The sequence below is a fragment of the Myiozetetes cayanensis genome, unplaced genomic scaffold, assembly GCF_022539395.1.
Source record: "Myiozetetes cayanensis isolate MyiCay16 unplaced genomic scaffold, myiCay2020 scf10, whole genome shotgun sequence".
Taxonomy (NCBI): domain Eukaryota; kingdom Metazoa; phylum Chordata; class Aves; order Passeriformes; family Tyrannidae; genus Myiozetetes; species Myiozetetes cayanensis.
The window spans coordinates 25,650,323-25,678,139 of NW_026086605.1; the positions used below are offsets into that span (position 1 = coordinate 25,650,323).

Sequence of the window (27,817 nt, forward strand, 5' to 3'; positions counted from 1 at the left end):
CCAGAAAATAGAGATGAAAAAGTGGAAAAACTTAAAGAAATAGTTCTGGGTCTACTGCATCCAGAAGAAAATACTTAGTAGCTTTTTTTTGTTTTCATAAAAGACTGAGATACACACACCTGTGAAAGTGAGAACTTCTTTGTAAACTGTGTTTAAGACTGAAGAATTGCATAAGGAGGGAAAGAGGAGTAGTAGTTAAGCCCTAATCACTTGTATCTGAATGCAGACATATTTAAATTAAAGGTTTTAATGCAGGCCAAAATAAAATTATTCAGCTAGAAAAAAATTATTCAGCTTTTTGCTTTGTCAGATCAGCAAATAAAAGAAAATGAACTTCAAATAGCCTTTAAAATGGTGATTCAGCTTAAATTAGTAATTCATTGATGCATCAATGTAATGATAAAAGCTTTCTGTGTAACCAGGGTGGGTGTAGCTTTCGTTTGCCTGAGGTGCTCTTGCTGTGTGTGTGACCCCCCATCTTCAGGAGATTAGTCACTGAAATTTTACTTAGCTGTGAAGGAAAACGAGGAATATCCCCATATGCCTAAACTTTAGCAGTGTTTGGTTCGTGCCCCCACGATGCTCACCTTCCCCTTGTCAGGCCTGACTGCAAAATAAAGGGCTCCACCTCTGTCTTCACTGAAAAAGCTTTACAACAAAGGAGGCTGTGGTAAAATGCTGGTTTTTGCATTTCTGTGGTTGCACTGGCTCTGCAGACCTCTGATTTTTTTGCTATAGTATCAGTTTCTCTGAATACCTGGCACTGAGGAGTGTGTTGGGCTGCCTGACTGCTGCCATCACAGGAGTTGAATGGGACACACCTGGGGGTTGGGCTGGTACAAGCACCCCCTACACACCCAGTGCCCCCCTGCTGACTGGCTTTCCATGGCCTAGGCTTCCAGGTGTGGTGAATTTTGGCATCATGATTGCCTTCAGGCCCTGGTGAGTTTGCACCATCTGGAGATGAGCCCACACCTCCTTTTGGAAGGTGCAGAGTTGTGTTAGACCAGGCAGCAGAGACCTGGTTGGGCTTCACCCCAGCCCCACAGGTGGTGTGCTTACAGTAACCGTGGCAGCTGTGGGATTAATTAGCCCTGTGGAATAATTTGTTCCTCTCATTTGGTATCTGAAGCTGCCAGAAAAAGGTTCTTCTACTTCGTTCTTGAGTCGTGTGGTCTCTCTCCTGGATGCAAGTAAGGTAAATGTTTTACTGTTGTTTCCAGGATATACTGCTCTGAGACTGCACCAAAAAGGAAATGGTTTCCACTTGTTTATTAGGATATCTTACTTGCTTCTGTAAAGGATGTGTTGTGCTGGGTTTGAAGAGCAGGTGGTGTACCTGGTGCCGTGCAGCAAAAGCACTTCTGACCTGAAGGTAGAATGTAAAAAAGCCCTTCTATATTTAAGTCTAAATATTTGCCTAAGGTTTTATTAAAACACATCCTTGTTTTGGTTAGCTTAGTCCTATTCCAGGATAAGGTACGGAAGTCCCTCTAATCTTGAAGTTTGTGGTCATTTAACTGGTTTATTTGAGCTGCTGTAAGTTTGTATGTGGTATGGTGAGATTTTCAGGAGCATTTTCAGTTCTAACAGTTTCAAGGTTGCCTCGTAGTTATAGGACCTGTAGGTCACACGTGACTTAGGTCTCTTGACACGTGTTCTCTCATCTTTCATTACACATGGTGTCAAAACTCTTTGCTGATACAAGTTAACTTAGCCTTTATAATTTTCTTTCATAGGTAAAATGCTTTGCATTTGTACTTGACTTGCACGTGAAAGTGGATATTAATCAGTTCCTGCCATTTGCCATGTCAGTGTTAGTGTTGGCTTTTGTTTGTTTTTTGTTTGTTTGGCTGGCTTTTTGCAATTGCTTTGCCATTTACATGTCCATGAGGGGAGCATGTGCTCTTTGCCAGTACTGAAGTGTTCTCAAATGTCAGGTAGAAGTGCTGTCTTTAAAAAAAAGAATATATCTCTACAGTGAAATAAACTTCAGTGCAGAGGCTACCAACGAGCCTTCACAGATACGGTGTGTGACCTGGCTGGCTCCTGCTGAAGGCGGTGGCAAGCGAGCCCAGCAAGAAGAGTCACAGCTGTGAAACAAATGGGGAGCTGCTCCTGCAGGACGCAGTGGGGGGCGTTTGCACAGCGTGATGAGTGTGGAGGAGGCAGGAGGTGAAGCTGAGCAGAGCTGTGGAAACACAAGATAACAGACACAGCAGCATCTCTGGCCCTGTGAGAGCCTGAGCTCTTGCACAGATTTCCTGCAGCCTTATGCAAGCTTAAGTGGCTTCTTGCTGATTGCATTACAATCCATGGGGAAAATGATCATGTTAAAGGGACAGTTTGAAGAGAAAATAAAAATCTTTGATATTGCTTGGTGCTGAGGTACACTTTGGAGAGAGCTCAGAGACAGATCAAAGCTTGGGTTACTCTCAGTATGAGAGTCACAAACTTTTCTGGGCCATGCAGTTCCTGGGGAGCAGCTGGATTGCTGTCCTGGCCTGTAAATGCAGTCCACATAGAGCAGATGTTGGGGGTTGTGCTTGTCTTTTGTAGTTTTTAAAAATCTTGTCAAAATGACCTTTTCCTTCTGGGTTCTTGTGAAATTCTTCTTGGAATACTTGGATACTGTGAAAATTTTAAGAAGTGAGATAAGTGGCGTATGGGAAAAATTGACTGGCTTGGACCTGTGAATTTATTAATTTCTTGCTTTGATTTTATGTTTTTGAAGCACTTTAGGAGTGATTTTTTTTTTTTCAAACTGAGATCAGTTCTTCAGCACTGAGCTATTACATCCACAAACATGAACACTTCAGTGTTTCATTAAATGCTGGTAGGGCCATAAGTGTTCAAGACTTCAGTCAACTGCATCACTTAAAACTGTGTTTTCTGAGTCCCCTAGTGCTCTGTTGCTGTGATTGATTGTAAGCTGTACTTTGCAATTTTAATAGGTGTTTGTGGAGGTGTTGTTAGCAATTTTTTCTTTGAATTGAATGTAAACAACTGGAAATTGTGTAAATATTTAAAATGAAACATTCAATGTTGACACTGATGGATAGCAAGATGCCTTGAATTTAATATGCCCCAGAATGAGAAGAGGTCTTAGTGTGCTCGTGTGACAGGGATTAAAAAGGTACTAAGTAGTTTTCTGCGTAATGAGATTCTGCTGTGACTCATTTGACTTCTGCCTCCAAACAAAAGTATATTACTTTTAAGGTACTTGCTTAGTCTGACAGGAGATAACATTAAATGTAGACACGAGATAACATTAAAAATACTGGAAGCAAATTTCCACTAAATTTCAAGTTTATTCTTTCCTGTTCTCGATTAGGTGGAAATGTTTGAAACTGGTGCTTTGGTTTGTGTTCACTTTCAGCTTTCTTTCAATCCTGTAAAGTAGTCTCCACACTTCGTGCTGAGGTCGGGTTGTTAGCAGGAATCCTCTGTGTGGCAACAGACCTGGGTTTTGGCTGCTTTGTTTGTGTGTGTGTGTGTGTTGAATTTCTTCCTCATCACACCCCTTAAATAAGGGGCAGAACATCTGTCTCAGACTGGATCAGCACTCCCTGCTTGACATAGAACTTGATTGCTTTTTAATATTTCATTATGAAATATTGAACCAATATCCCTAAGTGGTTTTACAGCAATCAACTGCATCCATTTTCTATGCAAAAGCTTAATGTGGTATCAAGAAACCACAAAAATGCTCATGTTCAACATCGCTTACAACATGCGAAATATTAGAAACATTTCAACTCTTTACTCTTACAATGTTAGAGAAATGGTTACAATTTAGATTGTAGCTGCAGAACTGTACCCCCAGATGTGGATTCTTTCTCTTCCAAAGCCCAGGGCCCACCTTGGGGAGCAGTGAAGGGCAGTAAACCTCTGCACTTTTGGGGAACCTCTATCAGAGCCCACAGAGATGGGCTGGAACTTCAAAACATACCCAGCTAACCCTGCCATTCCAGGGGCAACCATGGAAGGAACCATCTGAAAGCAACTATTGCTAACATTTGCATGCTCACTGGTCTGGAAACTTCCTCGATAACATGCGTTAACAGTTTCCGATTAATTCTTTCTGCAATTTGATTTTTTTTTTAATTTTTTTTTAACTATCTTGCTGTCCACATAACCCTATTTAATTGCTGCAGACATTCAGGTCATTCTATATACTGTTTGTAGGATTTTCTGGTTAGTTGAGAAGCTGGAGCTGCCTTGATAAAACTATATACACTGAAGACTGAGGAGGGAAGGTCTGTCAGCACATCCTCAGAAGAGTTATTGGTTTCTCTCCAAAAGATGTACTAATATCAGTTGTCAGCTGACTACTCAGCTGAATTTTGCTCTGTGAGTTATTTGCTAAAAGAAAGCTGTTTCTTGAGAACTATTAACTTGATAAATCAAAGTGCTGCTAACGTAACTAAGGATATCTTACTGGCATTGAGCACTGCTTGTCATAGTGTGTTGTGCTCTAATGGCAGTAAAGTGCCTGGAAAGCAATTTTATTGCTTGTTCTTAGGCCTGTGTAAATAGCTAATTTATCCTAATGACTGGATGGGACATAATTGGAAGTGAGTTTTCAACGATGTAATATTCATATTAATTATGAGTGTGAACTGGCCATCAGGAAGACACTTATCTGCTTGATCCTCTTAATGCTGGTAAACATCATTATCTTTCCTAATGAGCTATGATGACTGAGCGTAGTACTGTTCAACTCTGCAAGTCTGTTGTGGATGTCTGGCTATCAAAACAATTTCCCTAGAGAGTTTTCAACAGATTAAAAATGCTTACAGGACTGTCCAGAGCTCCTGCACTTGCAAGATCTAATTTTTTTTTTATTATTTTTTAAGGCTTATATCCCTGACAAAGGAGGGAGTGTGGGTAGCTCTGGAGCAGTGTGTTAGAAAAGCTGGATTCTCCTCCCAGCTCTGTGCTTGTCTCTGTGTGACCTTGGAGAGGTGGCTTTGCTTCTGTAAAGTAGGGCATGAAAAAGACAATTTTTGCAACCAAAGGTTTGGGGGTGATGAAATGTCAACGGAACCTTGCCACAGGAAACTCTGCAGTGTGCTGCAGCCACCAAACGGTTCTGTGCTTTCCTGTCAAAAGGATAAATACGTGGGAGGAAAAAAAATGAAATGCAACTCTTAGGACACAGTGTTTTTACACAGCGGAACTGTTAATCACTTTCATTGAGTGAGTGAAAATATTCTGTAGCAGAGACACTGTATTAAAGCCATAAAATACTAATACAGAGAGAACATTATAAGTGGCAGCACACTGTTGGCTTTGTGTTATTCTTGCCTTTGTGGGAAGATAATTAAATATTTCGTAGTATAGTTTTAAAAGTCAGAAAGTAACCAGTTGGTTCATTATGACTGTATTTCCTTCTCACAGTTGGTTCACCTCATTCAACTGCTGGGTTGTGGTTTGATAACTGCCAGTGAAAAATAACTATGGAAAAAGTTAATCCTGGTTGAAGCAAGTTTTTTTTTATTAATGCAAGCACATCCAGTCAAACACAGAATATCCTGCTTTATGGTACAGCTTTATATTTAGCATTTCAGCTCAGAATAGCAAAACACGGTATTTAAGGAATGTATCAAACTGAGGAGGAAAAATAAAAAGGAGCCAATGTAGATACTGCATGGTTTTCAAGTATATACTTGGACTGATTGACCGGTGAAGTGCACATTCATGTGAAAGCTCTTTTATACATTTACAGAAAGTGTTCTAAAATTGCATTTCAAATATATATTTTTTCTTAAATTTTAAGCATCCCTTTTAAACTTCAGTTACATAAACAAAGCTGATATACAATCCCTCATATAGTGTCTGACAATGTTACTAGCTAGAACATCTCTGAAAGTGCAAAACACTGTAATAATACAGTATAAATATTCTTACTGTAATCCAGGGCTGAAGAGGTCAGTACTTCAGCACAGGAAAAATAGCAGCAGGTCATAAGAATTATTCCTTCCCCTTTTCTGGGCTGTTCTTGTTAACAGTTAGTATTCTACTTCTTCCTTCCTTATGGTATAACTTGCTTTTGTTTCTCTTTGATGTCAATGCTATGGGAATAGCAAAATGTTGATTTGTCTCCCTTCCTTACCTCCACTTATTCTCCTAATTTTTTGTCAAGGGGGAAGTGAAAGAGGGAAAGCTCTTTTTAATTATTCACCTTACTACGAGGCCAATACAGCAAATTTCTACTAAGTGATTGCAGATGCTACATGAAACAGTGGCACTGCTCTTGGTTGTAGGCACTCAAGCAGGAAGAGTCTACTGAACTGGAATAAACCAGACCCTCAGTCCAGCAAGTCTTGCCCCTTCTTCAACAGAAGGCAGAATAAGATAAACACTGTTTACCTAGAGCTGTTCATTTGTAAAGAAATCCTTGCAAAGGTCTTCTGCAATGCTCTGTGAGGGGGGCTGTAACCACTGTCATCTCTAGAGGGACTTGTTTTTTCTTGGTTAAAAAAACCCACAAACAAAAAACCCCCCAATTAAAACCCTCAATATAATCATCTGGCTCAAGTCATTATCTTATATTCCGCCCTCAAGCCTTAAGACAACAATTACTGGAAAGGGCAAGTAGGTGTTTGTGAGTAAGAATTTGTTCATTATACAAAATAGTTTTAATCTGAGCTTTTTTTTTATATTTTTTTAATTCAGAGATCACATGAGAAAGTAAGTTCTGAACTATAAATTTTCTTTCGTGGAAATGAACACTTCGAATCTTAACATAAGCTCTTCAGGAACTAATCTGGATAGCTGAATTAGGTGTAAACTCAAGGCTAAAAGGAGAAACTAGAAATGGGTTTGCAGATCACCTCTAATTTTGGTACTGACCTGGGTTCAAAGGTTTGATTAATTTCTTATGGTGTTTGCTCTTAAATTTCAATGGGTTCTGGCCCAAACAGTTAATCATGGCTTACAAAAGACTAGAAAAAGCTTACATCCTAAATTAGTCTCTGTTTTAATTGTCTGTAAGTGCAGACTAGACTTTTCAAAGGAACCAAGGGAATTAAATGACCAATTCAGTGGTGAAGAACTCTTAAGCTTCTTTGGAAAGTTTAACCTTAACTTCAAATTGGACATCTGAGTTTACTTCCCTTTCCCTAGCCCATGATGATTTTTTTTATTTTCCAAAAATTCTTTTTAAAAAAAAAAAAAAAGTACTAGGCCTGTTTTGCAGAGATAATCTAGGTTAGACATCCTTCTCTTCAAACAAACAAACAAAAAAAGTCCCTGATTTTTCAAAAGGAAAACACAAACTATTCTGACAGCCAGAATTTAAAGGATAGTTCCCAGAAGTACTAAAACTTAGACATGTGTGCATCGTCACATGTGCACGCACACATACTCACACACAAACGCACATACCCCAGCAGTTACCCCGTCTTATCTCTTTAAATCATGTAACAAAAATAGGTTTGCTGCACCATCAGTGTTACAGGCAGGTATACTCTACTTCATGTGCCATAATTCTCCATTTTATTTAAAAAGTACATTGTAGCTGGTTTCGAGACATCCACATTTTTATTTCCTTTACTTCCAGTCCAGCGTGATAAGGTACACTAAACGAGATCAGTACCTTGTAAGGCACTATTTTCTGATGTAGGAGAGGAACATGCTTACTGCAGATGCCAAAGGCCTTGACTCCACAGACACTTACTAACACCTGTGAACAGTTTTGCTGATTCGAAGGAGAGCCTTCATTTCAAAGCTAGAGATGTGTTGAGTGTTCTGCAGGATACTGGTCCAATGGAGTATTTAACCGGAACACTGGCTTCAGTTGGATGTGTGTTTTAATTTTTACTCATTTTGGTGGAAGTAATAAAAAACAAAAATTTGGATGCTGATAGAATAAGATCTCCCAGGGATACCATCTCCCATGATACATTTCATCTCTGAGAACAGGGCCCTGCCCTTATATTTTAAAATAAAAAACCAAAACCCTTCAGTAAGTGCCTTAAGGTTGACATGTGAAATATTTACCACATTTTATTTCATAAAAGTTACTGTATATACAAAACGGACCTCATCCAGTGAGGTCTTTCTTAGCACAGTCCAAGTCTTTCATTCATGTTGTAAAAACATGTTCATTAGGTGTGCTTCAAAGTCTGCAAATCAGATCCAAAAATCTCAGGCTCTATTAAGCAGAGTAGTCCTAAAAGACAAAGTAACAACAACAACAACAAAAAAAATTATCTTTTCTATCACAACAAAACGTTTTTCAGATCTGCAATAGATCTATCTTGCATCATTAGCTTTTCTTCAAGGGATAGATTTTCAACTGCTAGAAACTGGAATACATCTACGAATTCCAATAACGATGCTCATGTTAAATGAAATAGAACTTTAACTTGCATAACATTATTTCAGGGCCTTAGAATGCACTCAGGCATAAAACATGTTCCTAAACTGTTGCATGCTGAACAGTGTTGGATTTCATGGAAAGTGCATTGCACTGGTGCCATAAGTGAAAAGCTTACATGGACTTTCTTAGAAACATTGGGATCAATGAGAAATAATGTCTCATCTAGGACAATATAGTCACAATGAAGCTTGACTGCAGCTCAGGGCATGCAGGCCTCTGTTCGTTCTTTATCTGGTACAGATATGTTAAATCTTAAGATGATTTTCGAAGGTCTGAATCTCTCTGCCTTGGCCTCAGTATTCGAAGAAATTTAATGAACTGATCTCATCAAGTACATGGAAATGGTGCTTCCCTTTCTCACAAGGATGAGGAGTCATTGGGACTTTATCCCTTAGAGTAGGCTGACAATTAAGAGTATTTCTAGAAATCGTCATCCTTTTATAAGATTTGTAAGTCCATTGTTACGATGAGAGCACTTTCTTAGTATCTCTATATGTTTGTTTTCCTGAGAAAAGCGTGTGTGAACACTACTAAAAATGTAGATTATTTTTCTGTATTTGATAGCCAAAAGAAGGGATATTCTCTTTCATAGTCCCAGCAGTGATCTTGCAGCATCAACAGATCTGGCTGAAAAAGTTGTATCAAAATCTAAGCCTCACTGAATTTTTTCAGATTTGAATTTTGAAGGGAAAACAATTATATTTTGGTTTTAAGATGAGTATGCAAACAGGACAGAAGAAGCTGAGGATGACATGCCTCATGAGGCTGAGGGTGACATGAGTGTGTGTTTCCAAAAAGACTTATGTTCTGAGGAAACTTCATACCTGAGTGTTTTCCAGCTGTCTTTTTCCATGTGATTTTCTGGACCTTCGCTTTCAAAGGATGCAATGAACAGAGCTAGTAAATAAAATAAGAACAATTAGATATATGGGTTCTGTAACTGAAAGAAAATGTCTAAAGGTTACAATATAGCAGGTATAACTTAACAGACTTGATAATGAAATTTATTCTTATCAGAAACCAATATGAAAATGCTAATACATACATGCACATTAATATTTTTAGCTGCATATTCTGTCTGCATTTCAACAAGCAGAAAGACTCATTTTAACGTTCAGTAAAGGATTTTACCTTCTTCACTATAAATGGGTGCTGTGAGTAGGTAGCTCTGGATCTTCTTGTCCTTTTCAAAAGGACACTCAACCTGCTTCCATGTCAGAAAATCATGAATCTGTCTTGAAATTTCCCAGAATTTCTGCATGAATTAATTAAAAGAGGATTATTAAAATAATTTTTTTTCAAATATTAGTTCTTTTGTTTCAATTTCAGAACCTCTCAGTCTTGTTCATGCTGCTTCTTATTGTCCCTTACTCAGACTTTGTTATTCTTTCCTCTTGCTTGCTCCCTTCACCTACCCCTCTTGCTCCTAAGTCCTCATCTGTAGTTAGTTACTCTCTCAAGTTTAGAATAGTATATCTCTGCTGTCTGGTCTTTTGCCTTCAATTCTTTTCATCATCAACCTTTTCTTCATATATAATAGTGCCTTGGCCTATTTTCTGTGTCATATGTCTAAATTAGTTTGTGACTGGAACTGGACAGTAAATGGTTTTTATTTACTTTTTACACTTCCAAACTTCAATTAAATGAAGAGTGACATAACTGATTTTTTCATAAAGGCCTCTTTCAATTTAGGAAATAATCAAAATAACATATAGAAACTTTTAGATATCCTTTCCTTCCTAGGATTTTAATAAATGCATAATCCTGTATATTATGTGTGTCACCTTCCCCTTACCCAGCCTTAGTAACGACAAAAAATTTTTGTCAAAAATTTTTTGTCAAACTGTGGTCTTTTGGACATGCGTGTTATTACTTGGGGAGAGAGAATTCAGAACCTGTAGAAGCTCCCTTGAAGACCTGATAAAAACAATTTGCTGGTTGTGTGGAGCATTCATAGTAAGCTAAATGGATGAGGTTCAGTGAGCTCACACTGGTGATTTAGGGTGAAGTAACATATTAGAATTTGATCAGATGTGATGGCTTGCTGTGCTGCCACAGAAGAGCAATCACTGGCTTTCACAGAAATTTGATTCAAATCATTTCCCCTAGATAATGATACCACTTTGTCTAGATCACAGCAAGGCTGAAGAAACTGGTAATATAACGAGCTAGGAGTTCAAAACTGGAAAATGTTTGCAACGTACAATGTTTACCAAGCGTTACAGTTTCCACAGTACCGAAGTCCTACCTTGAAATTTATCTGCCCATTGGGCAAGCGGTTTGTGTGTATTTTGTGTAGAAAGTAGATATCTTTAATAAACAGGTTGAAAACTGGGATGACTATTTTCTCTCGGTTGCTGTTGGCAGTCTGAGATCGCTGTGCTGCTCCTTGCAGGGCTGTGCGGTAGTTACAGAAGTTGCTGGATGGATCCATGTGATGCTGTTTTTATAGAGGGGGAGAAAAAGGCATCAAGTAATACATGTTTCCTTCAAATAGAAAGCTTTGATCTAACCATCAGAGTTCATTCTATATAAATTTGTTTGGTCCCTTTTTAAACTTTCAATGCACAGTACCTTCACACTAATCAGGTTTGGATGCAGGATTTTCTAACTTCTGTCTTGTTTGAAAGGAGGATTCTGTGCTGGCTTTACATCTATTCCATTAAATGCTGAAGCAAAGCAGACTGAAAGGAAATAATATCTGGGGAAGACCCCAAAATTCTTATTTGCAGTCACCTCTCTTTTTGATGACTATTTCAGTTAGGTTTTGTTTCCATGCAGATGGCCACTAGGTGGAGTACTCTAATTAGTTTTAAGGCAGCATTCACTTGAGTGGAAACTACCTTTAAGTTAAACGGGCAAAAATACGCTAGGAAAAAACAACCTGAAGAAAACTTGCATCCACTTTTCTTTGCAGACAAGTAGAGAGTCTGAAATTCAGGAAATGCTCTTCCTAATGTTCATGTGGTGGTGACCACTGACAGAGGTGTCTCTGTGATCTCTGATGTAGTTATTAGCAGAGATTTGGACAAAACTATTTGGTAGACTTATATATAAGTCAAAACTTTATACATACCTCTAAAACGTCAAATTTGGCTGTTTTGACCTTGGACCAAGTTTTCTTTAACCGTGCCACAGGACTCAAGTTCATGCCAGCTGAATGCACAGAGAGAGGAGACAAAGAAACAACTGAGTTTAAAAAAAAAATATAGGGCTGATATAATTGTGTTTACATGTCAGCACCACACATTCTGGGAGGCATTTCAGCTTGACAACCAGAAGTTGTAGCTAAAACTCACCCACCTACACACTAATCTGTCACTGGCAGATACTGCCCCTGTAAAAGTGTGTATTCTAATGTGGGCAGCCAATTTAGGGCAAGTGTGAGCAAAGCCTTGGCAGTCAGGTTGTAAAATGGAGTGCCCCTTGCCATCTGTGTTAAAAGGACTCACAGATAATAGCCATCATCGAGTTGAAGTTTCCAATGTTGAAGCATTCTCTTGCCACATCAATGAAAAACTCCACCATTCTTGTGCGCTGCTTTTTCTTTACAATCTGGAAAAAAAAACCAAACCAGGATCTGTTAAGAGGGAAGGAGTGGTTTGAATTTTGGATAGGATGTCCAGCCAAAGGCATTGTAACAGGTTGACTGAAAAGACATTTCAAGACTTCACCCAGCTAAGTTTTATGATAATCTAGGCCTGAGGGTATTTTGCTAAGATTTTAATTTTTAATGAAATAGAAATATCTGGGGCTACTACCAGTGAATTGTGTAGTTGTGGAGAAGTGTAGTTGTGGGGGAATGTAAATTTTTGTTTATACACAAAGGCCAATGTCTTAGGGGATCTTGCATAAACAAGCTGGACGCTTTCAGCAATTTCCTGTTACTGGAAAAGGAAGATAACACGACACTCTTAGCAGAAAGAATATATGTAAAACATTTAAACCTCTCAAGAAGGGGGGAAAGCATTGGACAGGCTTAAGATCAGGGGTATGTAACCTAAATGTGAGAGAAAACAATTGCCACATCCTGCTTTTCTCATTTTTCTCCGTGTACTAAATGAGCTCTCGAGAGCAGGTAGTGACGATGATCAAATATACAAATTCCCAAGCATACAAACAAGCACAGGACCAAGCAAGGGATGCTGAACATCTGTTTTGCAAATTCTTTTAAAAACGGCAAAGCAGAATTAATTGCCTAGAAAAAAATTCCCATTTGCGGGAACTGGTACACGTTAATAGGACTCTAAAAAGAGAACACATGCAATAAAAAAAAAAGGGATTTCTGGGGCAGTACACCTTCCATTTCTTTGCTTATTATATGACAGAAGTTACTTGACCTCTAATAAGATTGTTCTCCTTTTTTTTTAGCCTTTCCAGTAGTCCACTTTCTTTCTAGGCTTTAAAAAAGCTTATTCTTGATTTTTCTACAATGAATATTGTATGAATACAATGAATATAAATTAAAAACTGAATACATGACAGTGCTAATGATATCTAAATTTGGTGGAAGGACAGCTGTTTATTGGTAAAACTGCATTTAAATATGAGTATTTTTAAGAATCTTTGGATTTATTAAAAAAAAAAATCCAAAATAGCTCCTAACTGACTCCACATAAGTTCTGTTTCACTGCATGACTAATGCTACTATGGAAGCTGCACAAAATTAGAGAATATATGCAAAGCCAAACATAGCCTTGAACTCTTAATCATATAAGCATGCAAATAATTTAATGCTTGAATAATGCCATTATCTTTAATTGCACTGCTAATGTTTAAATCTCTATTAGACCACTGCCTGCCTTTTGTCCTTAGGGCCAGGAGCCCTTTGCTTGTCTTGTTTTCTATGAATACCTACCCGACAAATCTCTGTAGCCACCAGCATGCTGAGACAATTGAACCAATTGTCATAGGCCTCCAAGTTATAGGTTTTGGTCACATCACCTCGGCACTGCAAGAGAACAAGCCATGTGTTAAATCTATCCTGTATCGTGATAAAGCCAACATCCCAAAGGATAAACTTCCTTTTGTGTCTTGATAAAATCTTGTTGGGTATTTTTTAAGGCATAAGCTTAAACAAGCTTAGAAAATGTCAGTCTTTCTTGCACAGGGTATACTCCATATATATACTCCATATATATTATGGAGGTTCTTGACTTTGGTTATTTTTTGTTTCTTTTTCCCCTCTGTACCCCTTTTTGTACCTTGTGATTATCCAGGGAGTCCATGTGGCTCACAATCTGCATCAGATCCTCTGGGTAAATGTTGCTCACCCTTTCCTGTGTTTGGAGAGATGACAGAGTGTTACTGCACAGACAAACAGGGAGATCAGTTTAAAAAAAAAAATAGGAGAACATTTTGGTAACTTTTATCTTCCTACAGTGTAGATGCATGAGGTGTTTTTATAATTGTACCTAATTGGTCTTACTCGTTACCAGACTTGGTATTTTTTGATTGAAACACTGGAGGCTTTCAGTGAAGCCATAGCAAAATTCATCTTGATGAGTATATTAATATTTAATAAATGGAAAACAATTCACACCAATTAGTGTCTCACCAGTTCAATGTAGGTCAGCTGCTGTGCCAAGATCAGAGGGTCACAGCACACACTCAGGATGTCCTTTTGAGTTGACTGTGGCTTGGTTTTGAGGATGGTGCCTTTGTCAGTAACAGGTTGCCGGAATTTCTCTCTGATTTCCTGGTATTGGCTCCGTGCAGAGAGGGCCATCAGGAGATTCTGTGTCATCTGGCTAATGATCTTTTTCACTGTCCCATTTTCCTAAGCAAAAGGCAGAAACAAAGACTGCTAAAAACCTTTAGCTATTGCAGATACAGATCACTAGAGAATTTGTGACTGGGAAAAATAAATGTCTGTTATCCATTTTCTTTCTTCTTCTCTGAGCTGATCATTCTGTGACAAATGAACTTGTCCTAAAGGCCCACACAACTCTGTAATGACACTGTTATGCCTGCCTGCCTTCCCAGCTCTGTTTCACTTGCTTGGCTGGTCTGGTCCCTTCCCTAGTACCCCATTTCAAAGGCATCTGTAAACAGCTGAAGGGTGGGTACAGTGAAAGGTTGAGTTGCTTGCACAAGGCTTCTTGGAACCTCTGTGTACCAAGTGCCAAAAAGCTCTTTCTCATTCAGACATACTGATGAATCCAGTCTATCTAGCCCAGGCAGAATCCAGGGAATTCACATTATGACCAAGCATATACCCCTAAAATATCCTGGCTTGGCTTTGAGCAATCATAGCATCCAAAGATTTAGTTAGGAGCACAACAGACGTCATGTTCTCGGACAACTAAAATGCCTTCCTGTTCAGCAGGTGCAGACTTTAAACACAGGACCTGTGAGGATACATACTGGTAAAGCCACAGACACATAATCAATCTGCCCAGTGTTCTGACAACAAAGGCAAGGTGATTTTTTTTTCCTGCCATTGATTGTGTCCTATAGGCATTTCTCTAAAAGATCAACTGCAAAGAGCTAACTTGATCCCTTTCCTACTCCTCTATCTCTCCTATTTCTGCTTTAAATGACCCAGATTCTCCAACCATGTTCTTTCTGCTGCTAGGAAAATTAATTCAACTGCAGATAGTCCTTCCCCTTTTTATTAAACAATCCTTCTCTTGCTTTCATGCAAATTATTTCTCTTGAAGTTACCCACAAGGTTAACCTTCAGTTTACAACCTGCTGTATTGGTTCCTGCCAGTCAACTGGATACACTGCAAAGAATTGCAATGAATCTGTGACCATCCAAAGAAGCCACTAATGTGCAGTGATGACTGAAATTGTGGCAGATGTAGGAGATGACGACCACCAAATACTTGTATATTGCATGTTATAATTAAGCAATAATGGTGTCAGAATGTTGCTTTACAAGCCAATAATCTGGCTCCCCAGTGAAATGAAATGAAATGCTGAAGGTAGTGTAGCTCATCTTGAGGTGACTGGATTACTGCTGAACAGCAGCTGGCTGGAGCCATTCCTGATACTGTGCTACAAGTGTTCAGAAATGCCAAGGGAGCGTGGTGGTGGGAACTAAAATAAAGAACTAATTCTGATCTCTGGTATGCTGAGCTTTGTACTGTAAATCGTTTGACTTCAGCTGCTATCTGTCTGACTTACCCAAGCGTCTGGGAGGAAGAAGACTTTCTGGATATGGATTGTAGAAAATTAAACTTCAAGATACATGAGAGTATTGTAGATATTACTTAGAAGTAAGCAAAGAAACTCAGTGACATGAAAACTGCAGCTTACTTAAGCTACTGTGAATTTATTAGCATCTTATTACTTAGACAAATGTCAGATTTTTAGCAGTTTCCTTTCTTTACTAGTTTTACCCTAAATTTTCCTTCAACTTTGAAAAATAAGTTAATGCCTGTACAATAATTTGTCCGTCTTTGAGTTCAAACAAGACATTTGTACTTCCTTTGGGGTGCAACCCTGGCTGTAGCTATAGCTATTTGGTATGCTGTCTGATATCATTAGGACAACAAATCTGACTGCTTTGTACAAGTCCTCAGCTGATTTTCTACCTTATGTATGAAGAACAGCATCCTAAAGGGATTTGGAAAGCTTTAAAATATAAAATAAAGCCCCTAAGCTTTAACATAATTCCTCAATGAAGCATAGTATGGGTAATTTGATGTGGTAAGAAACACTTAAGAGCGAAACCTGCTTTTTGTCAGTGTCAAATTATGTTTCCTAGGGGTCAAATGTGGTGCAGCTCGTCATGGATGAAACTTGACTGGTAGCCTTGTCAAGGGGATAAATATGCTGGTGTTGTAATTAATGGATGTCATCACATGCCTTGGACACCACAGCACTGAGCCATTCCATGAAGATGTGTTTTTCTCAAATGCCAGTTATTCATACATAACAGAGTGGGAGGGAAGGGGAAGAGAAAGAAAGGGCACGACTTCTCTCTAGTTCGAAGTAATAGACAAATTAACTACTAAGATAGACACTAAATAAAACCTCTGCCAAGTCCCCTTTCACATTACTATCTCTGCCAACCTCTTTGCCTTTGTCTACAAAGGGAATAGAAGGCACATTATAACCCTATTTCCTTTTCCCCTCCTACTAAGGCACTGACACTTTCATAGTAGCATCCACGTCAACAGCTTTGCTGATGCAACAAAGCTGACATACTTGCTTTTGACAGCTTGGTGACACCTAGTTGTATTGTCCTATCCCTGATTCATGCAGTGCTGTCAAACCTGTTGTTCTTCATTTTCTCTGTACTTGAATCAACAAAAACACATAATACAATTGTCTTTCCATTTCCTGCTCACTGTTCTCAAAAATATCTTGAAGTTGTGGGTTTAAAAAAATGAGAAGCTTCTACTTCTATATAAGTAAGCCTTCACATTCATACAAGCACTTTACAATTAATTCTCTTGCAGTTCTTGATTATTTTTTCCTTCTAATGGTAGTTAAAGTGACTTTATCAATAAGCAAAAAGTGTAGGCTTTGTGAGTGTTGGAAAAAACCCAAAACAAAGAACAAAAAAAAAATCAAGAAACACCCCCTACTCCCTCCCGATAACTAATAATCCTTGTTTTATTCAAATTAACTTTAAAAGTCTTTTGTGAGGCCTAGTTTTCTTCATAGGTAGAAACTCAAAGCTGTTAAGACTGGAGATTGAGTATCTAGCAGAGCTCAAATATAACCTTGTTTATGGAAATATTGGGCATGCCACTTGAAACACAGCAATGAAACAGTTGCTCATTATCATTAGAAGCTGGGAATGAGCAATTAAATAATAAGCATCTTCACCCTGGCCAAGAGTACACTTGATACAAGTAGTTCATGTCCTGCAAAAGTTAGACATAGAGTAATAACTATGTACAAAGGAAGGTACATAATTCATTATTAAAGTTAGCTATATTGAGCCGTTATAGTTACTGTTCTTTCTCCTCCTGCACCATAGTCACTTCTCATATTGTCATGACTATTTTGTCTCTTCTTCTTACACTTGGTGATTAGACATAGACAGTTTCTGCTAATGGACCATTAAGTCCATCAGTCAGCCCATGTCTTGTAGTTACACTGACAGCTTAGCAAATGCTGCTTTAGTCCATTTAGAAAATACTGCCTGCAGCATTGTATATAATATGACAAACCACATATAACAGTTGGCAAGCACTGCTTTAAAGATTAACTTTTTTTTCTCGCCCACCCCTACCTCATCACATTGTGTGATCCTGTGGGCAATCTCCTTCAGTTCTTTCATGGATTTTTCATCTTGGAAATCATAGGGGAAAGTTTCAGTCCATTCCTTCAGGAGCTGAATGATTTTGGCAGCAAAGGATTTTAGTTTTGCCTAGAAAGAAACAATGAGGTGATTACTGACCACAGACCTTTCTGAGTGCAGACTGAATTAGCTGATGAAGGTTCACAGAAATCTAGAGACACCCTTGGAAAAATTTTGCAGTAATAGGTGAAGGGGACAAAAAGAACATACTAAACTGTGAGCTAGATTCCTAAATAGTATCATTTAGCCTCCTTTTATGATAGCTTGGTAATGTCTCTTACCAAAACATTTGAAGATATTTCGAGGTTAGTTGTATAAAGCCAGGAAGGTGACAGAATAGTTCAAGTGACTTATTTAACTGCAGTCTATGGGACTTAAAGCTGATTTAGACCATCTGAGGCAGCAGCACCTTAGTGTTCGAATTCAAATTCATATGAACCACAGCACTCTACCAAGTGCCTTCCACAAGAAACATTCATAAAGACATTTTTGTTCTACAGAACTTATCAGACTGTCCAGAATGAGCTGTATATTAAATGAATGATGGGAAAGATGTCTGTGCTCTCTCCATAATATCTAAATCAAAACAGAGTTTGAAAATAAACAGAACTGGCTTTTGCTCAAAAAGCTATCAACCACAGAAAGAACAGGGAGAGCTCTTTTTCCAAGTATTTTTGTTACCTGTGAATCTTCTAAGGCTTTTCATCAGTTAGACCTGAATTGGATGCCAATTACTGCACTGTTGTAGCGATGGAGAGCACCATCAGTAAACTGAAGGGAGAACTCTTGTAAAACTGGGAATATGAATGCTAAGAACACTTTTAACAGACAAGAAGCATCAAACCTTAATTTAGGTTATATTGATCCTCCCGCCCAGCTTGTGAAGCACTGAGGACAACAAGGAAGCTTTGTGTTTACCTCCCTACTTGTGCAAGCTACAGAAGTCCCACTAGAGAGCAGTTCCTTCTCTCCATGCACAGCGCTTTCCTCACTGTGCTGCCCATCAGCCTCTTGGGGGTGGCAGAAAGTGACTGAGCATGTGAGTGTCACTACAGGAAATTGGTGTGTTTTCTTTTAAGACAAATAGAGAATGTCTTCCAAATACTGGTAGGAATGCCTGCCAAAACATCATCTGATCATAGTACGTCCCAGTTTATTTAATCAAAACCAAAAGTCAACTAAACTAAGTTTTGTTGGTTTGTTTTGGGTTTTTTTTATGCCAGTGAGAATATTAACAATGATTGATAAGAACTTTGAAGTTAAACCATGCACCCTTGAATCCTCAATCTGATAATAACCCAGGGCTCCTTGAAAGTCTAGAGGGAGTTTACTTGTGTGCATTTTTTTAATTGTTATTTTATTTTTTTATTTTTTAATTTTCTTTTAAGACTTCCAAACTGCTTTTCCTAGCTGGTTTTACTGACAGCGTTTAATTGATGCTGCTAGTGAGAGAAGCACAGAATGGTTGGGCAGGGAAGGCAAAAAGGAAAAGTGACTGTTCTCTTTGCTAGCAGCGGGCATTCCTGCAAAGCAGTGTCTGTCAGTGCCTCTCCTGGGGAGCACAGCTTCAAGGTATTTCTCAGCAGCATGGGACAGAGTTTCAGATGACAGTTGTCTGTCCTCCAAGTTCCCATTGCCATCTGCCTTGGGGAAAAGATAATCTATACTTATTTGCTGTGAAATGCATGGAGCCTGACGTTAATAAAATAATAATCTGTAGGTGGTGATAGACAATTAGCCAGTCAGTGCAATTCCATTCAATTAAAATTAACAGGTCATGACTACTCCACTTTTGTTTACCAAAAGCTGCTACAGAACTGTTTTTTAGGATTAATCATCCTGAACTATTCTTTCTTTTTAATTTTTGAAACTAAAAAAGGAGGAGTGGGGGCAGAAAGGTTCCAAAATCCATATGGCTTAGTCCATGGCAAGCATCTCCATGTTAACACTTAGTTCATAAAGAATTTATGGGTTATCTGGACTGACTCCAGCAGTTGAAGAGACCACATCAGTCACTGCTGATGCTTTTTTAATGCTGGTGTATTTAAGGCCAAATTATCTCAACTTATATATATTATACTCCATGCACAGCTTAAAACAGTGACTTAGGAACACTGACTTCCCATCTCTTGTATCTACTCATGAGTTGTTTTGGTTTCCCTCCTTCATGATGGAAAGCCAGGCATCTGTTGCAAGACAAACTGCAAACCATATTGCTCTTCAGGTCTAAAAAGCTTTATCAGATACTTTTAATGCTCATGAAAATAAGGTACACTTTCTGGGAGCAACACTAAGAGACACAGGTACGGTTGTAAACGGGACTTCTGTTTCATGTGCATTCTGAAGAAACCCAAAGCAACATGACAGGCTTGATGCATGTGATAACCTAGATGGAAATCACACAGATCTGTGGGTACCAGATGGAAATCACACAGATCTGTGGGTACCAGCACACAGTTTCCTTTCTGTCATGGCTGCGATAAAACCACCAACCTACTTTTTTTGTAGTCTTACTCCAGACATAAGCCTCCCTTTGTGAGGCCTGACAAGAGTTCTCTGGAGTCCATGGGAATACTTCTCCTATAAACATTTCTTTGAAGAGAAAAATACTTTTATTAATCTAAGTACTGTGGGTTGACCCTGTTATGCGTGAGACAAGACAGGGCTGAGAAACAACTCCTAATTAGAAAGGAGGGCAATGGCAGGAAAGGTTTAATGACAATGACCCGGTTAGGAGTATTTCTTTTATTTCTGGTTTTAAAAAGGACCACTTACTGGCAACAAAACCCAGGAGAAATGATAACTTTTGAAGGGATTTAAGTATTCTGAGACAGACAGGACAAACTTAATAGAAACTAATTTCTACTGTCACTTTTTATTTCTTACTTCTTTAACTTTAGTTACAAAATATCCTCAAGCTGCAGAAATAATGCACAACTGTTTTCATAGCTTTTTTCCAGTCTTGTTGAATCTTTCCAGTCCCCAATGCACTTGGGGAGACTTAATTTTTTTTCCTTTATGGTCAAGCTTAACTACTGACTTGCATATTATAATTGATATCTTAAACTGTGAAATTATCCCTTTTTTTATGAGTAGTCAAAAGGACTCTAAGCAGGCTCCAAGACATCCCAGATTTGTTTTTCTTTGTAATCCACTTTTCTCTGGGTTGTATTTCTATAGGACTCTTTGGCTAACAAGTAATACCAAAAACAACAAAAAGATAAGTACTGTGGTGTGTAACCTCAAAATCTGGTTTCTTGCCACTTTTTCAGCTCACATGCTATCCAGGCAACAAGCTGGCCAGCTTCTTGTCTTAAGAGATTTGCCTAAGCACACTCTGTCAGAAATGATCAGAGATGCTTTAACTGCTTTTGCCAGCTATTTCCTGCTATGCAGCCACTTAATTAGAAGGTTCTGGTAGCTGATGATGTCTTAATGGATTATGACTCTGAATACTTAACAGTGTCTTGAGTCAAGAGTTTCTATGCTGCACGTGAAATGAGCTTTTATTTGTTGCCAGACAGAAAAACAAATGTTTGCAAATGCCAGTGGCTAAACTATTTTGTAAAATATATAGCTGCTTGCAGTAGAGGGCAGTAAAGTAGTAATTTGAAAGGGATGTCAGAAGTTTATGTAGTGTTTTCCAAGAAGTTTGCGTTCAGAAGGTAGGAAAAAATTACAGCTTATATTAAGGGAGTAGGAAGGGATCAAGGGCATAGTAGAAAGAGCAACCAGAAAAACATGTAAATTAAAGCTGCCTCCCAAAAATGTTTTATTGTCATCCTGCTGTTAGTTGGTTTTCCTGTAGGCCCATTTCCAAACTGTCAGCAGAAGGTGTAACCGTGTGGGTGTTTGGAATATGAGCTGCTCTATTTTGCATCCTGTTGTTAGGATGTAATGTTATTTAGTTTTTATTAGGACACCATGATTTTTTAGCACATCTGCTAAGAAGCCAGACTAATAATACTTTACAATTAGTATTGTATCTTTAAACAACCAGGTGATTTAGTCCCCAGAGACTGCTTTCATTTGAAAATCTAAGTGCATTGTCACTCACAAAAGTGTCATCTTATATCTCATTAACTTTAAATCAAACTATTTCACAAATGTATTTTGACATTCTCTACTCACAGTAGTCTTTCTTATATATGTCTGAAGCTCAGATTTACTCACTCCATATTTCAGATGGTCTCAGCATCTTTTAGAGGTTTGTTTAGTTACATATTGCTGAGGAACCATCACAATTTACAGAGCAGAGTTTCAGGTTGGTCAGTCATTAATTAAGTTTGGCAGTGGGAACAGTTATCACCTCTGTGTACAAAATTGGAGGCAGTGGTTCTTGCATCTACTTTCCCTGACCCCTTCATTTCCCCAGCACCTTCATGACAAGTTAAATAGCTATTTGGAGAGTAGATCAGGAGACTGACCTGGATGAAAGTTATTTTGCACCACAGTTAGTTTGTCCTGTGGAATAATTTTGTGACACAATAAGAGGCTGAATACTGGGAATAGTATGGGAGAAATAAGCCCTTGGGTCAGTATTGCTGTCAAAAACTGTTTACTGACAAACCACAGAGTCTACTTTTGTACTCCTGATTGATAATACACTGATAATACACCAATGAGAAAACAAAATGGAACTATCGATGTGCTGAAGATTAGGAATGTGAGCATGTAACTTCTCATCAGAGAAGAATGGATGCAAAACATACCGAGGATTTGAACAATTTAGGTATTTAAATACATGCTGATCCCAACCTGGTTTTGTTACTCTCATTTGCTTCTCTGCTTGGACTTTTCTGTACCTTCAATTCAGTCAAAAGCCTTCCAATACACTCCTTGCAAGTGGTGACACTTATATGGATTTAAGTGCCAGTTTGGTTTAATTGATAGTAATAAAACTTGTCAGCACAGGTTACCCTTTTAAATAGTGCATCTCTTAATTTTTGTGAGAGGTAGCTTTCTGCTTTACTGTTACACCAACTTAAAACACCTCAACCCACAGCTGAGCACTTTGTTATGATGTTGAGGGTGACTTGAAGAAAGGGAAACAGGATTCAAGAAAAACCTAAGTTGGTGACAGCTCAAAAGTGCAAACCAACTTTCTGGGCAGGTTTCATGGCAGATACACACTACTGCACTGACCTGTCGCTCCTGAGCAAAGTTGTATTTGCAGCCACTGTATCTGACTGGTAAGGTAGTACATAACCTATGCTTGTAGGTAGCAAATGAAGTAAAGGTACTTCAAGGAAAAAGACAAATAAAAGTGCATCCAGGAACAAATCCCATTTACAATTTCATTTTATTCTTTGTCGGTCTATTTAGCTTTACAATGGGAAGGAAGGAGTGGAAAATAAATCACAGTAGCACAGCTAACTGAAGGACATAATGGTCCATTTACCTTTTCTGCCTCAGTCCCCGTTTCCAGCTGCTGCTTCTGTTTAATGCAGATCTGCCCCACTTTAGCCAGGAGCTCATGTGGGTGAATGAAGACTCGTGAGCTCAATAGGAAAGTGAAGATGTAAGTTCTCTGTGGAAAGAGAGAGGAAAAAAAACTAAAATCAACAAAACAAGTTGAAAAACTTTAGCAAAACTAATCTTTCTTCCTTGAAAAAACTGTTCTATAAACTACAAATGTAACTTTGTTTCATTTAAAATTTTCATCACTTTTCCTGTCTCGAGAGAAATGGTTAAAAGGAAATGCTGTCGGCTTCAGGGCTGTTAACTGTGGGGTTTTCCAATTACCAAATTATTTCCCTTTAAAATGCCAAACTTAATATGCCTAATTAGTCATCGCTTACCAGAGACACAAATGAAATACGAGTAATGTAGGGTGTTATGCCTCTTGAACACCCCTATTTATGCTGCTTTGTTTCTTTAAGAGTTACTGTTTTTCACTGAGCTGCAGAAAACTGCTTCATGTGTATTCCAAACCACAGCTGTAATTTCTTCATGTATGGGGATTTTTATTCCTTTTCCCCACAATCACTGATACAAGTTTTGGCTTAGATTGTGGCCTTAAGACAATAATTTAGTTTTAAGCTTGACATTACTTATTTGGGGCTTGTTTAAGAGTCTTTTGAGTATGAACACTGTTAATAAATACCAACAGTGATTACTCCTCATGAGAAATAGCCTCTCCATTTGTATTTTAAAAGCTGTAATGTGTTGTATTATCATTGTATCATACTCTGGACATATTATCCATTGTATCATACCCTGGATAGTTTAACTGAAGTGTGGATAGCTTTGTGTCCTAGTCTTGCTCCAATGTTTGAAACTGGGTTTCTGCGTTTGAATGTAATTTCCTGACTAATGACAGTAGCATCTCATAAGTACTTCCATTTTTCCTTTAGGCTTTTTCAACAAAATATGGAGCTGGGAAATTATAGGAGATCTACTTGACAATGTATTTCAATTAACCTTTGTTATATCTGGAACATGTACTGTTACTTTGACCGTGTTTTTAGAAATGTAATTTGGCTACAGCCAAGTGCATTTAAATAGTAACTGTGCACATATATGACCTTGGACTGGGCAAGTAAATTGACAGCTAAAAACTTAGGACCAGTTGTCTAAAATATGGTATCTTGACTATCAGCTACCAAATTCATCCACTTGCAGTTTCCAAAACACACTTGGAGTTAAACAAGAATGGTATCTTTATGATATCAAAGAGGTTATAGGGTTTATCTCTCTAATCACAATAAAATGTGCTATTAATGGAAAAATGTTTTCTCTAGTACTTCAGTGTACCCTATAACACAAATTTAGCACTATAAAGCTCCAAATATCAGGAGGTGGAAAAGGATTTTTTTTTTTCAAACAATATAAATTAACAGAGTGTTCTGGGAGCAAGAGACAAGTATAACAGATTAAGCATACATCTAAACATACAACTCTATCCTGAGCTTCTGGAGGAAGCTAATGAAAGAACAGAGTGGAGTGTGATACAGCAGGGGCATTTAAAATGCTCATTCTGATTTGAACATCTTATTAGTGACAGGGTTCATGTATTAAATTAGAAATAGCATTAATTCTGTACAATCAAAACCAAAGTTAATCCCTAGTCTTTGCCTTGTCTGTTGTTTATGAAGAGAGGAAGAGAGAAGGAGAAGGGTTAACTGGATGGACAGTTTCAGTCAGGCTCTTGAGTGCTTCCACTGATGCCTACAGAAGATGGACTGCTGTTAGATGGGGCCATCTAACAATCAGGCTCTGATGACTTTGAGCAGGTGGCCAGTGCAGTGATAGGACACTGGCAGCACAACCTCCCTTCTTGATGACATGGCTGCAACCATTCTACACACGTGTACATTAGGAAATCTAAGAAATTAGGCTTCTGTTTGGTATTTTAAGTCTCTCCAGAATTCCAGAGTTTATTTTTACATTTACAGTGACACAACCTTGAAGGTCATCAATTCTAAAAAGCAATTCAATGCAGCTCTTGTGCCCACATTTGGAAACAGTTAATGACATTGTAATGGCTTTGAAGAATTTTATAATCTATGGTACTGTATGTGTTGTGTTGTGGCCACTAAAATTAGGCGGAAAAGCTAACCTGATTCACAAAAGGGGACTTGGTTGTGTTATGGGACAACATATAAGGTCTTTTATTCTTAAGTGTATGAGAGTGATTTCTAAACTGATACACTCCCTATTCAGAATGAGAGCAAGGGATAGAAAAGCGTTGGTTGTGAGATTTGGGATGGGGGAGGGTGTGTTTCTGTTAAACTATTCCTAGTTACCCTCTGTTATGTTTTTGTAGCTAGTTTATGTATCCATTGCTATCAGTGGTGTCCCTGAACTTAAAACTGTGAGTCTGGACTATCTGGGACAGGAATTCAGCTGGTTGGGTGTGTCAGCTGTCACTGGGTTGCATGAAAATGTTTGTACCAAAAACTTGAAGCAGCCCTCATTTTTACTATAATTTTGCATTTGAGAGATGAGGGGAAGAAAGAAAGAAAGAAAGAAACAAAAAATCTTTGACACTTTCATCCTCTCCCCACATTCTTGTTTGGGGCATTTAGAGCCCTGTCTCAAAGGTGCCTGTATGTTTAAGTAGCAGAGAACCACAATTTAAGCCATATTGCCCTAGCAGTGACCTTTGCTCTGATAAGCTGGAACACATTCTTTTAAGTAAAGATGTAATTTTGCTTCTCATACTAATTCTAGAGTCGGTCTCCTTGGTGGAAGTTTGTGTAGTGTGTGGCACTTTATCCAGAGTGACTGTGAGGAAGGCCGTCTCACAGTATCATTCACCTGTTGTTATACTGCAAGAAAAGTGTGACACAGATGACCTGTGCTTTTGTTTGGTTTCTTTGATAAAGTTTTATATGATGTTCATAGAGGTGTTGAACTGGCAAGACACGGGAAGATATAGGCCATGAAAGTGCATACTTTCCATTTTAGGCTCGCTGATGTCTCTCTGTAATCAGTAAAAGCTGTCCTGGACCCATGCAATGCTTTTTCATACAGCACTGGACTTTCAGGTTTTAGAAACAAATTATTTATTCTGGAATCCATCTGCTTTATTTTTATTCCATTTTTTAAGTCACTTAACTGGAACTAGGTTCAGTACTCTAGAAAACAAAATTGTTCCATTATGGTCAAGATATGCTGGTATCTAATTAAAGGGGTTTTTTTGATACTTGTATTACTATATGGTGGCACAGATAAGGACTAACTGCAATTAAGAACCAAATTAAAAATGATAGGTCTGACAGCAGTACTAACCCCCATCTCCTTGCTTCTCTGCTAATAGCCACTCCTTATCCAATAAAGAAATTTCAGACTGAACTAAGCCATGCACTTCAGCTTAGTGGGAGGTCTCAGGGGTTAGGAACACAGTTGTTTTGGATAGTAAATATTTCATGCTAATGTCATAAACCTTATCTAGATCAAAGATTTATGTGATTTGTTGCATCTATATTACTATACACATACAGGTTAAATGTTGTAACAGTGTAAAAACCTACCTTGTCTCATTTCTAATCATGAAGATGATGGTTTAGGGAAGGAAACTTAGCTATGAAGCTAGTTGGTTTGATAAAGAATGATTAAAAAAGCTATAAGGTTGAAAGTTAAGCTCAATTTATCCTACAAAAGTGACAGGTATTTGGGAGGAGAGCTGGAAAAAAAAAATCCTTTCTGCACTTGGAACAACGTAAGTTAACACAAAAGGGGCTTGTGCTTTACAAGAGAATAAGAAGCCAGATTCCTTTAGTGCCTAAAGTTGTTGCTAAGAGATGAGCTGAATTATATTAAAAAAAAAAAGACAGAGCACGAGCGCACAAGACTAAAGAAGGAATTGTTACTCTCTGACCCAAGAATGCACTGATGACTTTTCGAGGAAGGGAAAAAAAAAATAAATTTTTCTTTGTGCACTCACTGCTCATTCTCAAACTTCTTGTTTGTGAAATATTTTCTTGAAACATTTTCTTGCTTGGGCACAAGGGTTGCAGACTGGTACATTCCATTCCTAACCTTCTGAACTCCTGTCTCATGAGTATACATTTTTCTATGTGCTGAACAAGTCCCTGTACACAAACAAGACTCAGAAGAGCAGTACACAAATGTAGGCGCTTATCTTTCCTGTCCTCCCTTGCCTGTCTCGTGCTCTGCCAACATGGCAAATACATTTCTGTTTTGCCTCTGTAACCAGCACAGAAAGATACTCTGTGTTTGCTTTCTCCCCGCTCCCTTTTCTTCTGTCTAGAAGGTTACTGTGATCATTAGCTTAATGTGCACACACGAAGGAATGCCATCTGAGCATTTTGCTCAGATGGACTAATCAAAACTTTGGATGAGTACTGCAACTTACAGATACTCACTCTGAAACTAAGGTAACCTCTGCTAATGTGACCAAAACTTCTCTTGGTGCGAATTAATTGGTAATATCTTGCTGCCTTTCTTTGCATGAGTAGCCAGAGACAGGAGACTGAGAAGTGTTTATACTCTTCTCTTGAAGGTACAGGATTGGCTACTCTTCTGACAGGATATCAGCCTACGTGGCTATCACTAACGCTCTGTGGCCACTTCCCTAAAAATAGAAATGAGTGTGAAATGAAGCATAAACATGTAACTGAGCTGAAATAGAAAACCTGGGTTTGAAGATGAGTCAAATACAGCTCCTTCTTTATGTTGCTCATATGTTATTTATCCAC

General features: G+C 38.3%; 1 protein-coding gene across 5 annotated transcripts in view; it reads right to left on the minus strand.

Annotated features, from left to right (window-relative positions):
- Nucleotides 1-5,476: 5,476 nt before the first annotated feature.
- The window catches only part of RASGEF1A (RasGEF domain family member 1A), a 159,548-nt gene continuing 137,207 nt past the window's right edge, over nucleotides 5,477-27,817 (minus strand). For all 5 annotated transcript variants that reach the window (XM_050335842.1, XM_050335815.1, XM_050335824.1 and 2 more), the window contains 11 exons: nucleotides 23,053-23,181; nucleotides 17,583-17,720; nucleotides 13,947-14,168; nucleotides 13,594-13,668; nucleotides 13,248-13,340; nucleotides 11,842-11,944; nucleotides 11,466-11,545; nucleotides 10,638-10,829; nucleotides 9,521-9,644; nucleotides 9,214-9,286; nucleotides 5,477-8,179 (listed from right to left, as the gene is read on the minus strand). In XM_050335842.1, the coding sequence (XP_050191799.1) occupies nucleotides 8,155-8,179; nucleotides 9,214-9,286; nucleotides 9,521-9,644; nucleotides 10,638-10,829; nucleotides 11,466-11,545; nucleotides 11,842-11,944; nucleotides 13,248-13,340; nucleotides 13,594-13,668; nucleotides 13,947-14,168; nucleotides 17,583-17,720; nucleotides 23,053-23,181 (1,254 nt within the window). In that variant the 3' untranslated portion in view covers nucleotides 5,477-8,154. The remainder of the gene's footprint in view (nucleotides 8,180-9,213; nucleotides 9,287-9,520; nucleotides 9,645-10,637; nucleotides 10,830-11,465; nucleotides 11,546-11,841; nucleotides 11,945-13,247; nucleotides 13,341-13,593; nucleotides 13,669-13,946; nucleotides 14,169-17,582; nucleotides 17,721-23,052; nucleotides 23,182-27,817) is intronic.